Raw genomic sequence first — 12884 nt, forward strand, 5'->3', positions numbered from 1 at the left:
GCCAAAGATGATATTTTCCTTAAAATTACCTCTAAAATTGATTATCAGATTGTTGCTATGTTTTTTTTAATTTTAAACTTTCACTTTACAGCTAGCATGTGTTTTAAATCTAGTTATGAGGATTTGGTGTTTTATACATATATATAACATAAAGAAAATATATTTTAAGCTAATATATACCAAAATCAGATACCTTGTCACTAAAACAAAACCAACAGAGAAAAGATAGTTTTCAAAAAGTTACCGAATGTTTTTTAACCATGTATGAGGACGTCTGTATTTTACCAAATATGAGAAGGACTTGTAACTGTCTTGGAAACATCATTAGAGGCAGCCCCTGACATAACGTTCACTAGAATGGCACTGTTGTTCTTCTGAACGGCTTCCTCCATCTCCCTAGCTGATGATGACTGGTCAATTCGACGAGCGTTTGTTTCCAGCACGTCCTCCCACTTGTCGATTTGTTTCCACTTCTGCATCACCAAGGATCGCATATTTTCAATCCCGTGAATGATCATTTCTTCGCTCAGCACTCGGGATGACAGCTGGGCGATGCTCGTCTCGTGCTCCTTGATGCCATTGTCACAGCTCTCCAGAAGTCTCGCCAGTTCGCTCTTGAAGTGGTCCAGCGTGGCCAGCTTTGCGTCAAAGAGCTCTGCGTGGCAGATCTTCATGTTGTCCACTGCTTGATCTGCTGATACTGCAACGCAGCTTCCCCCTGGCGGGGGCCGATGAACAAGGTCAAGGCATTCGTTGCAAATCCACACTTCGCATGTTTTGCAATAGAGATCGAGTAAAGACCCGTGTGTTTTGCATTGTCCGATGCCTGCTTTGACAACTTCCTTTGATTGAGAAGGTTGAGGCTTAGATTTGTGCTCTTCCGTTACTATTTCACTTTCAGGGTTTTCACGCTCTGTATTAATCAAAGTAAGGTTTGCTGAATGGAGCTGAGATGATGGTCTGTAGCTGAAGCTTGGTGTGAACTGTGAATCCGTCAGCGTTAAAGGTCTTCTCAAAAGAAAACCATTTGTTTGGTCCTGATCACTTTCCTCCCATCGACTTGTTCTAGAGCTGACTGTCGATGATGACATATTTCTTGGTTTCCTTTCTTCTGTGTGCGATGGAAAAGCTTCATAAATGTCTTCAGGGAAATCTTCACTTGTTTCAGATTTATCATCATTAAGAGGTCTATAACACGTTAATTTGGGATGACTCTCTGTGCTTGTATCTATTTTAGATTTAGGCATTATGTGATCTGAATTATCATTTATAGTTAAAGTAGTTAGTCTCAAAGGGCTGGTACTTGTACTATGACTGTCATCATCTGAAAATGAATATCTGGATTCTTTGTATTTTCCTTTCATCTTTTCTGAGTGCTTGTTTGCCATTCCATTGCTTGAAAGTCTTTGATCAGTATATTTAGATGCTTTTTTGCTGGTATAGAATCTTATAGGTAATCTGTCATCATATTCGTAAGCATTTAATGGCAAATCAACCATTCTTTGATTTTGCCTGCCAAGTCTTTCTTTTTCACTTACACACCTCTTAAGTTTTCTGCTGCTCCTTGCTGATGAGTCTTCGCTGGAGTATTTGTTATACTTTACTCTGTGATTTTTATTTTTCTCCATAGTTTTGCCTTTGGATGGCAAATTACTTCTTTTTGTAACAGTGTCATCATTCATAGCGTCTCGTACTCTTTGGCGAGCCCTTTGTAGCTTTACATCAATGTCGCTTGATTCTGATTCACTACGTTCAGCTGACTTGGATGCTGGGGACATATTCCTGTGTTTTTTCTCATAGTAATATGAACTCTTGCTACCTCCGCTGTCCCTTCTCTCTCTTGGGATTGAAGTCTTTCCTTTTAACTTTCTTGTGGCACTTTTTCCATTTTTGTAGTCTTTATGGCTCGCAAAGAATTCATCACTTGATTTTGACCGGCTGATCCTACTTGTTTTATGTCTGAAAATCTTAGGAGATGCTTCTGAGTCACTTTGAGAAATTCTCCCATATTCTGATAATGTACCACCACCACCCATCTCTTGAGTAGTCATACGAGATCGTCTAGTATCTTTCTTAGCTCTTCGATGTTTCTTATCAGTGTCACTCACATCACTATCATCACTGCTATGTCTCCCTTTTGTTTTAGGTTTCCCTACATAAGCCTCCGGTCTATGGCTTTTGAAACCCTTTATGTCATTTCCGTAGTTGAATGACTTCATTATTTTTGAAATATGTGTTTCTGTACTATCTTTTGAATTAGATTTTGTTTTTCTTTCTGCCATCTCTCGTTTTCTTTTATATTCTTGTAAACAGGCTTTTTCAATTCCATTTAATTCATCACTGGATTCTGTTTCACTAAGAGATTTGGTAACATCCGTGGAAAATTCATACTCATCTGAATTTTCTGAAACGGAAGGATTATTTCCTTTGTAATGTGAAGTTAACCTTCCCTTGTGCTTGGGTGATATCCTGTTCAGAGCACTAGTTCTTTCCTTTTTATTAGAATTTTTGCTTGGCTGATTCTCTCTGATCTCACGTGGTTGGTTTTTAGACTTGGAACTGTTTTCCTTCTTAACTGGGTCATATCTAATAAGAGGAATACACGACTCTTTATGATATGCATATTTAGTCATAGTCTCTGAACTAGATGCCTCCTCCTCGTCTTTGTGTTTGCTCTTCACTGGAATTTGTTTATATTTGATGAGGGGAATACAGGACTCATTTCCATAAGAATGCTTAGCTGCTGAGTTATTGTCATGTGGTTTTCCCTGTGTTGCTTTTTTATCTGAATTATCATGCACTTTGCTTTCTTTAAGATTACTAAAGGATTTTTGTTCATTCATAATATCTGGTACGCTTTCATCTGATGAAAGAACTGAATGTTCGTGCCGAAGAACTTTTGATATGCAGACATTCGCTTGCTTCCTTGTTACATGGTGGGAATACTCATTCACGTTTACTGGATTTCCTTGTGTTGAATTATTTGAATTTGAGTTTTTGTCTGAAATTTTATTTTACTCCTTTCACATTGTTCCATGTGCACTTTGTTATCTGCATCTGAAGTTTTTGAATTTGAATTCCCTGTACTCATTTGTAGTGTTGGTTCTTTTAAGTAATCTCGCCTATTCCCTGGGATATTTCATTATCATCATCTTTGTCTGTGATAGACTGTCTTTCGGTGGGATATGAGTTATTAGATTTGTTTTTGGACACCGTCAACAGAGTGCCTTGGTTCCTTAATGCAGTTCTCTCTAATAAATATGGGGACTTGTATCTTCCTTTTGTTCTTGATTTCTGTAATTGTGAAGAATTTTCATTTGCTTTTGTGTCTGTTCCCATAAGAGAATCTGCATCTTTGTTTGATTTTGTACCTGAATTTAGAGGTTTCACAGAAATTTCCTCTTCACCCTGTGGCATTCCAAAAGATCCATTATGTATCCTACTTGGTCTGCTATCTCTGTTGGATGCCTGTCCTTCAGTCACCGGTACTGTAGACTTGATAACTTCTTTAGGACAACCAATTTTTTTTATATTTTCTCTCTTGGAATGCTTTTTCATCAAGTGTTCAGATTCATTTACATTGGGTTCTTCCCTGTGCGGACCTTCAGTAGGTCTGTCCTCTCTACTAGATATACTTCCTATTTGTAACTCCCCCGAATGTATTTTGCTTAAATACAAAGAATGAAATGATCCAGTATGGTCAGTTGCCTTTTTCTCTTCCTTAACAGGAGAGCTTACACTTAAAGGTTTTGGGGACTTTGAGCATTCCTTGGTCAAAATTGAAGGGTACGGGTTTTTGTAACCCTCTTTTGGATAATTCCTTTCTATTCTTGCCGTACTATTAATTTCTTCTTCAGATTTACATGTCAAATTGTTTTCTTCACCATTACCATTGTTAAATTCAACATGAGTATCGCTTATAGGCTGAGCTGACATTTTATCCTGATTTTCAACAATGTTAGCGTTTATTGCTGTAGTTGAGCTGATGTCATTCATTTTTCTTTCGCTATGGTCTTCAGAAGAAGAATCTGGCATATTTGAAGGAGAGGGGGGTGTAGGGGGTCGCTGTTCATATTGTATTTGAACTTTGTTTACACCAAGATGTTGGTTGTCACTCAGGCTTGACAAATGATTCAAAAATTTTGGTACTTTACTTTGAAGAGATGTCTGTGTAGTGATTGGCACTTTCTGTCCTTCTCCATTTGGTAATGGACCAGGGATTGGCGCTTTTCGCTTGGTGTTTGATTTGTTAATACCTGTTGACGTAACGGATGACTGCAACTTTGGAATTGAGTCTTCTGATTTATTAGCTAATGGAGAATATGTTTGCTGACCACTTGCATCTTGGTAAGGAATTGGTGCTTTTCGTTTTGATTTCACTTGTAAATAATACATATTTGCTTCCTTGGGTGTGCTTGATGGTTTGTCTTCAACTCTAATTGATGGTGGGCTAGGACGTAAAGTGCCTATACCATTTACATCTGGAATGGGTGCCTGTCTCTTGAGCAATATTTTCTTTGTCATATGTTCTCCGGCTGTTTTTTGTAAGGGTTCAGGACGTCTTACTGAGGATATCCGGTACGCTGGTGAACTAGTTGACAGTGGCTTCCAAGACTCTGAGTGTTTAACCTCTCCTCCAGCTAAAGTGCCAGTCCCACTGGTTAATGATGGTGGTGCACTTTTGGATTCTATGGGTCTCTCATATTTTCCATTTATATGGTCTGGAATTGATGGAATATTTGTATTTTCTTGATCAGTAGATATCCCAGCCTTTGTCTTATTTACTGTGTTATTAGAATTAGATACTACGTGTGTTATATTACTATTAGATTTAAATTTGACTAAAGTGGAATCGTGAGCCTGCTGAATTTTATCTTTAAGGGCCTTACTTTTTGTCTCATCCGTTATTTTTGCATGGTCTGGGTCATCAGTGCCGTAAGTGTTTTGATGTGAAGAAATATCGTGGGACTCATTCTCAGAGGAATGTCCAGATAGCAACATGCCCCTTGTGTATGCTTTCATTGGTGGCTTGGCCCATGCATTTTTAGACTCTACAGTAGTTTTAGATGTAAGTGATGATCTTTTCATTGGATTTGGAATATTCTGTGGGAACTTGTGCTTGTTGTCTTGTAGATCCTTTCTTATTTGCTGGATGGATCTTAATTTGGGTACTGGGGCTGAGGTCATAGTAGGAGTTTCTGGAATTTCATGTAATGTGGGGAGTGTGCTTACTTTAGCAGGATGATAATGACTTAATTTAGTTTTTGGCAACTGTTGTGCTTCTGGTGAATTAAATGCAGATGTAAATGATATTGGAGATATACTTGGAGTTAGCGGTCTCATGACAGGTGATGGTGGTGGTATTGATTGAACGTCTTGTTGCGTTATTGTATTTGCAGGCATTACTTGTCTTGGCACATCAACTACATCCTTAGCTTCAAAGCCTTCGGTATTTTTAATGCTTCCATCCTGGCTTGGCTTATTACCAATAAGAGGTAACTGGTGCTTAAAAGGTTTAGGAGAAAGCAAATGAGAACAAGTTTTTGAATCTGCCTGATCAGATTCTGCCTTTGAATAACCTGATAACGTTTTCTGGTATACATGGGGAATATCATTGTTTTCTTGATCCTTGGGTGACACGGAATCCAGTTGTTCTCTACTCCTAATGCTTCGAATAGATGCTAATTGAGCTGTAACATGTTCATTATTCGAAAATGAAAGTCTCTTATAAATTGTGAAGTCTGTAGGTAACTGTGTCTCTGATCTAGCTAAGAATGGTCTGGAACATGTAGGACACTTGCAACTCTGTGTTTCAATCAGATGTGCTAAACATGATGTACACAGTATGTGTCCGCAGAGAAGCCTTCGTGGGCATCTTTCTTTCTTCGTGTACAACTGCTGGCATAGAAGGCATATTAAGTCATGTTTCTCCTTGACCATTGTCCTGGAAAAAAAGTGAAATGATTTAGAAACTTAATTGAATCAGCGGAACATGCAAACACAGTAATAATAGCAAACATGCAGTTCTGATTGTTATAAATTTTAGAATGAATTATCATTCATTAAAGTGGTTAATGTTCTATGCAGGCTGTACTTAAGGCTTTTCTTATTAAATGAATTCAATATGTCATTAGATTTTTAAGAGTTTAGAGATTAGCCTTTCCAGCAGTTACCGGAAGGTTATTGTATTAACGGTATTCGGAATTCATTATTTGCCTAATTGTAGTATACTTTTTGATAATTGATAATTTACCATGCCTAATGAAGTAATTGAAGGAATCCCTGGGATAATAGTAGTTGAAAACCAAAGTTGTGAATGATAAATGGCTTTTTGTTCAAGTATATGAGTGAACGCTTTGTAACATTTTCCACAAGAGATTATTCATTTTTAATAAAGGAAATTTTTTTAATATATGTACAGACTGGTTCAACTCATTTTATAAAGAACTATAACTTTTCAGAAGCAGAAATGGGAATGGGTTTTTTTCATTAACTGTATGACAGTGAAAATAGTTACCAAAATGCTAAAGATTTTATTTGAAGAATATTCATATTGTTTCACATGGAACACATTCAGTTGAGTGAAATGAGGCTTGGTGGTGATGAAAGTGATATATAAAGCTAGAGACGGCTAGACTGGATGTGTATTGGCTACTGCTCATGATGCCGTTAGATATTATGTTGTTGGGCGAATTGTTAAAAGAAGAAAAGTAAAAGAATATGAGGGCCCAACAATTTAATAAATCATTTGGTCCAAAGTAAAATCATATTCTTACAATAGAAAATGTCTGCATCAAGCGGGGATGTGGAATAAGTTAAGTTTTAATAAAGTCAAATGTCGCTGTTCTTATCTGACAAGGGAACACCGTGAGCTCTTAGATAAAAACAACAAACTTTCCGTGGCGATATTCTCCCACATAGATTATTTGTAAATGGATTATTTGAGGCTGTCAGTCGAGAAACATGCCAAGCGCTATCCTGGGTCAAAGTATTTTTTAATTTAATTTATTATATTTTAAAAATGGCACATGGCATGTTCTCGACTGAAAAGCTCATTTGCACTAAGCCCTTAGAGCAACAAATATATCGAAATTTTTAAAATCTGCAATTTTTTGACCTGTGATGTACTAAGAATTTTTCTTGGATAAAATAAATTGTACAGATATGCGTACATCTGCCTTTCACATTAATGATAACAGAAAAATCCTGGAATTTTTATAGTAATTTTTGGCTGTTTTAGTGGGGCAGGCAGATAAGCAAAATTTACTCTTTAGTCGTGGAGCATCAAGCTTGGCACATATACCCAGATCATAAACTGATTATTTTTTTAATGTAGGTTCAGACCAGCAGTGTCCCCTGGTGAATTATACTGAGGGTTTTCATGATGGCCGCCCATTTCATTTTGACTTACATACGCTTGAACTACACATCTCAGAATCAAGATTTTGGTCTCAAAATGCATAGATTTCACCTGAGCATTTTGTTCCAAACAGATAAGCTTAGAATTTCTGCAATTTTCTGCAATCCTTTTTCTAAAAATCTTATATAAGGGTAATGCAGCATTGTTTAGCGATATACATATCAGCATAATCAAAATATGATCAGAGAGTCTTTTGAAGAATATTTGTTGAAAAGAATTGGTACATGTACTGTATTTCTTGAAACTGTATAATGTCCCGCCAGCATCCCTCGCGACTTAGTTGATTTACAGAAGACGCATTGTGTATAGATGTAGAAGGTTTTTTATATATACATTCATACACATATATACATGTGTGTGTATGTGTTTGTGCTCTTATTCATATATATAATTGAATGTATTGTAACGAAAGTTGTACCTAGTGACACTGCTGACTTAAAATCTGTATATTCAATCCCCAAAATCATGCTTATATTATGTTATGTACAGTACACTCGAAAAAATATGGGAGTTGACAATGTTGGGTTGAGGGGCCATTTAGAAAAAAAAACATTAAATAACAGCCACCAGGTGGCACTAGTGATTATTCATAAGAATAATCAGTCAAGGCAACGAAATAATTTTAAATGTACCAAGTTTCCGTCTTTTAACTCCAAGTGCTAACGTTTGTTCAACTCCATCCTTAAGTACTTGCCCAGCAGATAAGTTTATAAATTGAAATAGTGTTTTATAATCTTTTAATAATACTAAGTCCTGACATTCAGGTCTAATTCTCGATTAGTGAATAGTTCTCGATGGTAACGAGAACGTGCTAATATTTTCAAATTTTTAGAGAATTAGAAAGATTTTTCACGGGTATTCAATACCGTTCCCCTTAATGATGTACAGCTCTTGTTTCAGACCGTTAACGACCATCCCACATTGATCTAGATAATTACTAATTACTAGCTACCTTTAAGCACAGGTGTAACAGCTGTTAATGAGTATATCTTGGGATCGAGTGAATAGGTGGATGGAGAATCTTCTTAATTAACGATGTTTGTTGTTACGGCAAATAGGACCTTTGCTTGTTGTCTTTCTTGTTAAACATAAAATAAGATTCAAGATTATTAAACTAAAGTTCATTTTATTTATTTGCCATTTTTGGAGCTCTCTCTCTCTCTCTCTCTCTCTCTCTCTCTCTCTCTCTCTCTCTCTCTCTCTCTCTCTCTCTCTCATTGTCCTCGTATTGTGGAGAAACTCATTGGGAATATTTTGTACAAAGTTGCAAAACCTGTGGGTGTTTCTACCAAAACTGATGCCGTATATTGGAGGGCTGCTGTGGACCCTTTATAAGGTCCAAAGTTCGATCCCTGCTTGCTACTTGCTCAGTCGACACAGCTGTGAATGAATGGCTACTTGCAAGGGATGAAAGAGCCTCCCAACCTACTCAGCAATCCTACAGCATAGTATGCTTGTAGTTGTGCAAGACATGTTCTCTTCATCTGAGGGAATGGGGCTTACTTTGACCTTTTGGTATGTTATGAGAATAACAAGACAAATAGCCTAGTGAAAAACCAACATTGCCCAGTTTCAGAGATATTGCAGCGCATAACCATATGAAGGCTGTCCCTTACTCTTAACGTTTGTCTACACACTTGTCTTTTAATATCCATTTTTCATTAAGTATAATTTCCCTCAGCTAGAAATGATGTTTTATTGATATGTATAAACTCACGTTAAGTAAGTTATTTTTATAACGACCATCCAGGTACTATCACTTGGCCCACCAATTGGCCCATTTAGGTCACCTTTTTACCTAGTGGCTGTCTTGGTCCTTCTCCTGAGGCAAGAGGGCCATCGAGGTGCTCCATGATAGAAAGCCCGTGCTGGCATAAGGCCAACTTGACCTAAAACAACAAAAAGCAAGATGTGGTCTCGGTTGGGTTGACGGAATATAGACGTCCAATTCAAGCCAATCATACCATTGAACACCTCACTACACTTACGGCCATCGTCACGCTAGGGTCGGACTGGCTTAAGCCCGCTTAATCTAAACTAACTACGAGCGAGAAACTGTCAGTACAAGGGTGGCTTAATCAACAACAGCAACAAACAGCTGTTGTTTGTTGTTTTATCCTGAAGATGCCTCGTTGTCAGTGCTAAGCGTATCGAATCCATTGTACAAAGTCTGTTATAACAGTGTTTGTTAAAGGTATAGTCATCCGTGCGCTTTTATTCTTCAAAGAATGGTAAAGAAAATAGAAAAATTGATAGGAAAGTGAAAGCAGTATCTGCTTCGGTCTTTAAATGAAAATTGCTGAAAATGACTTTTTCATATAACTGTTATTACTATTGTTATTTCCCGTAACAGCCTTAATTTTAATGGCGCTAGAATTCAAAAGAGCAATATTTCTTCATATCGCTTAGCAAATATCCCAAATAATACATGTCAGCCCACCAAAGCAACTGATACTTCATTATCTTCTTGATAGCGAATTATCGCATTTGCACATCGAAGCATTACTATCTTTTCATCAGTGTTGAACCACTGTGTTTATTTAGTGGACACCTCCCACCAGATTCATTACTCTACAATTATGAAGCAACAAAATTTTTTAAATTTTCTCTGACGTAATTACTGATGCAGTTGCATTTTTTCATATTTCAAAGAGAGAGAGAGAGAGAGAGAGAGAGAGAGAGAGAGAGAGAGAGAGAGAGATGGATGGATGTCAGTACACGACAAATACGGATACTACATTTGTGTAATAGGTGATTGTCCCACAGGAAATATTATAGAGAAAACGGAATTCAAATTACTTTTGCATACTATATCTACTTTACTGTTACAACAGTAATGTTAATTTTGAATATAACTGTATGTTTCAGTAATGAGGCCGAAATGCCAAGCTTTAATATTTGTTTTACATGTAATGGATATTGAAGGGCTTATCTTTTTTTCGATGTGTTTATGCTTTCTACATGTTATATTCCTTTATCATTAGGAGGAAGTTTTTGAGTTTTTGTTCTTCTAAATTTAAAATAAGTTAAAGATGCTGTCTTTCTAGGAAATGTATTCAATTCAAAATTGCTGGAATCGTCAACGAAGATGAAATGCTGCAGTTCCACAGAATCTTTCAGGTCTTTCTTTGAATACTGTACCGTTGATTTTTCTTTTTATCTATTAAATTTTTTTTTTTTTTGTATTTTTAACGTGGCATTTTATTGATGTTCAATTACTTTTAAGTGTTCGGTTACGCATTAGGCAGGAACGTTACCATCCCTTAGTGACAGGTAAAACAGCGCCAATGTATTTATTGACCTGTCACCATGAGGGAAATTGCGTTGTAGTTTTACCGCATAGGCGATATATATATATATATATATATATATATATATATATATATATATATATATATATATATATATATAACTCCCATTAATAAAATGCCCTATCCTTTTACCCTATTACAATGACTGGTGCCATATGACTTTAGATGTTTATCGGCTGCAATGGACAGAACGCCTGTTAGTACAGCTTTATGTATATGTGGGATCTGAGCGTGTCAACGATAGGTAACAAAACGGATATATCCCTATGTAAGCAAATGGTAAACAATATGCACCTTCAGTGGGATTAAGGGGATTTACAAGGCTATATTGCATTATTCATAAACGAATTCAATTCTGCGTAGGTCTTTTGGATCTTTTCTTGCCTAAACAAACTGGGGGTGGAAATGGTGTGAATTCTGGAAGAAATCCGTATTTGCTTACTGTCTCCATTGTCGTTTATATCTTTTGGGTGTTTCCGAAATATTTGACCATTTTACTCAGATGACATTGAATGATAGTGAAAAACAATGTGGCTTAGATACGAAGAGGACCTGTAATTCGGATTCTTTTTACGGAGCTTTTGAAATGAAACGTTTGAAAGCAAAAAGAAAGCTTAATGTCATAACCATTGATCAAGAAAATTTCTATGGCAAGCTTGATAGAGAAAATATATGACGTGGAGTTTTTTAAAAATGTCTGGTATGAAGGGTAATTTGTCTGAGATTAAGACCAAATCATATGCTGGGAAATGTTTACAGGAGAGTAAGTCGTTCGTGGTCAAAATGAGCCTCAGACAAGGTTATCCTTTGTGCCCTTGGCTGTTAATTGCTTAATGGATGGAGCGATAATAGACTTCAGGGGAAGCCCCGATGATGTCAGTGGAGTTTGTTTGGAATAGGAAAAGGTAATGTGTATATTATTCATAGCAGTGGCAGTTGTATACAGATAAAATGCTATTTGGTGGTCAGGAAGGTATTTGTAGGAACACAGGAGCAAATGGTTTGAAAATTGTTTGTAAAGGGTAACTTACAATTATGATGGCAAATATCAGTCGGGACAAAGAAACCGTGATTATTTGCTATGATGGTAACCACGTATTTGGATAATGGAAAGATGACAAAAGGGTAAAATGCAAACATATTTATATTTTTGTTTGTTGTGTGTGTGTGTGTGTGTATATATATATATATATATATATATATATATATATATATATATATATATATATATATATATATATATGACTATATAATTTTGTATATTTACTGTACATTTGTACCGAAGGGGAATTTTAGTTGATAATAAGTCCACCGTCCCGTGGGTCGAACCAGCGACGGACGAGGAATCAGGACTACAGTGACACACTAACCAGTCGGCCACAGAGAGGGTGGACTTATTATCTATCTATCTATTTATCTGTCTGTCTGTCTGTCTGTCTGTCTGTCAATTTGTCTTCATCTATCTATTTATCTGTCTGGTTTTATGTTTATGGTACAAACTTGTGGGATAAGAAATGGGCAGTTTAAAGGTGTTTGGTGCTTGCTGTCGATAAGAAAGAGTTGTTGATAATAACCTCGTTATTAGCAACAACTCTTTCAGATATGAAAAACAGCCATAAATATAGTTACCCCATATATAATTGTAGTCTTATACAGTAAGATTATTAATTAATCTTTATTAGCCCGCTTTTATTGATCCATGAAGGATTTTACTTTTTGGTACACATTAATGCTTAATATTACACAAATGTAAACACACCTTTATGCATATATGTTTGTACTCGAGATTACGCGTACCAATTTTGACAAATAATAACTCTCCAATTAAAAATGTAATTAGATAAGGCTGGATTTGTTAATCGAAATAAATAATACTCTGTATTGACGGGCACAGATTCACATCAAAAAACAAAAAAAAAAGAAGCGAAAGGAGAGTATTGGAAACACAGCACTCGCACACCGAAAATGAATTCGAACGTAATCTCTCGTAATGTTACTTGCATTAATAAAACGCGCCGGCGGCAAATCGCGCCTGGCTTATGCATGTGATTTCCTCCGGACGTACATTTCGAAGCAAATAAACCAGAGTGCATTAATCAGACGAGTAAATAAGACAGCTTACATGAAAAAAAAACACGAAAAAATTCATAGAT

The 12884-nt window shown here is 36.4% G+C and overlaps 2 protein-coding genes across 4 annotated transcripts in view; one reads left to right on the plus strand and one right to left on the minus strand.

Annotated features, from left to right (window-relative positions):
* LOC136852542 (rho guanine nucleotide exchange factor 11-like) overlaps positions 1 to 12884 on the plus strand; it is an 846605-nt gene that overhangs the window by 816771 nt on the left and 16950 nt on the right. The gene's annotated exons all lie outside the window — the stretch shown is intronic.
* LOC136852540 (micronuclear linker histone polyprotein-like) overlaps positions 133 to 12884 on the minus strand; it is a 14158-nt gene continuing 1406 nt past the window's right edge. The window contains exon 2 of one of the 2 annotated variants that reach the window (XM_067127278.1): positions 133 to 5944. In XM_067127278.1, the coding sequence (XP_066983379.1) occupies positions 282 to 2843 (2562 nt within the window). In that variant the 5' untranslated portion in view covers positions 2844 to 5944 and the 3' untranslated portion in view covers positions 133 to 281. The remainder of the gene's footprint in view (positions 5945 to 12884) is intronic. The other variant, XM_067127277.1, reaches the window with a different exon arrangement.

Source organism: Macrobrachium rosenbergii, chromosome 25, assembly GCF_040412425.1.
Source record: "Macrobrachium rosenbergii isolate ZJJX-2024 chromosome 25, ASM4041242v1, whole genome shotgun sequence".
Classification (NCBI taxonomy): domain Eukaryota; kingdom Metazoa; phylum Arthropoda; class Malacostraca; order Decapoda; family Palaemonidae; genus Macrobrachium; species Macrobrachium rosenbergii.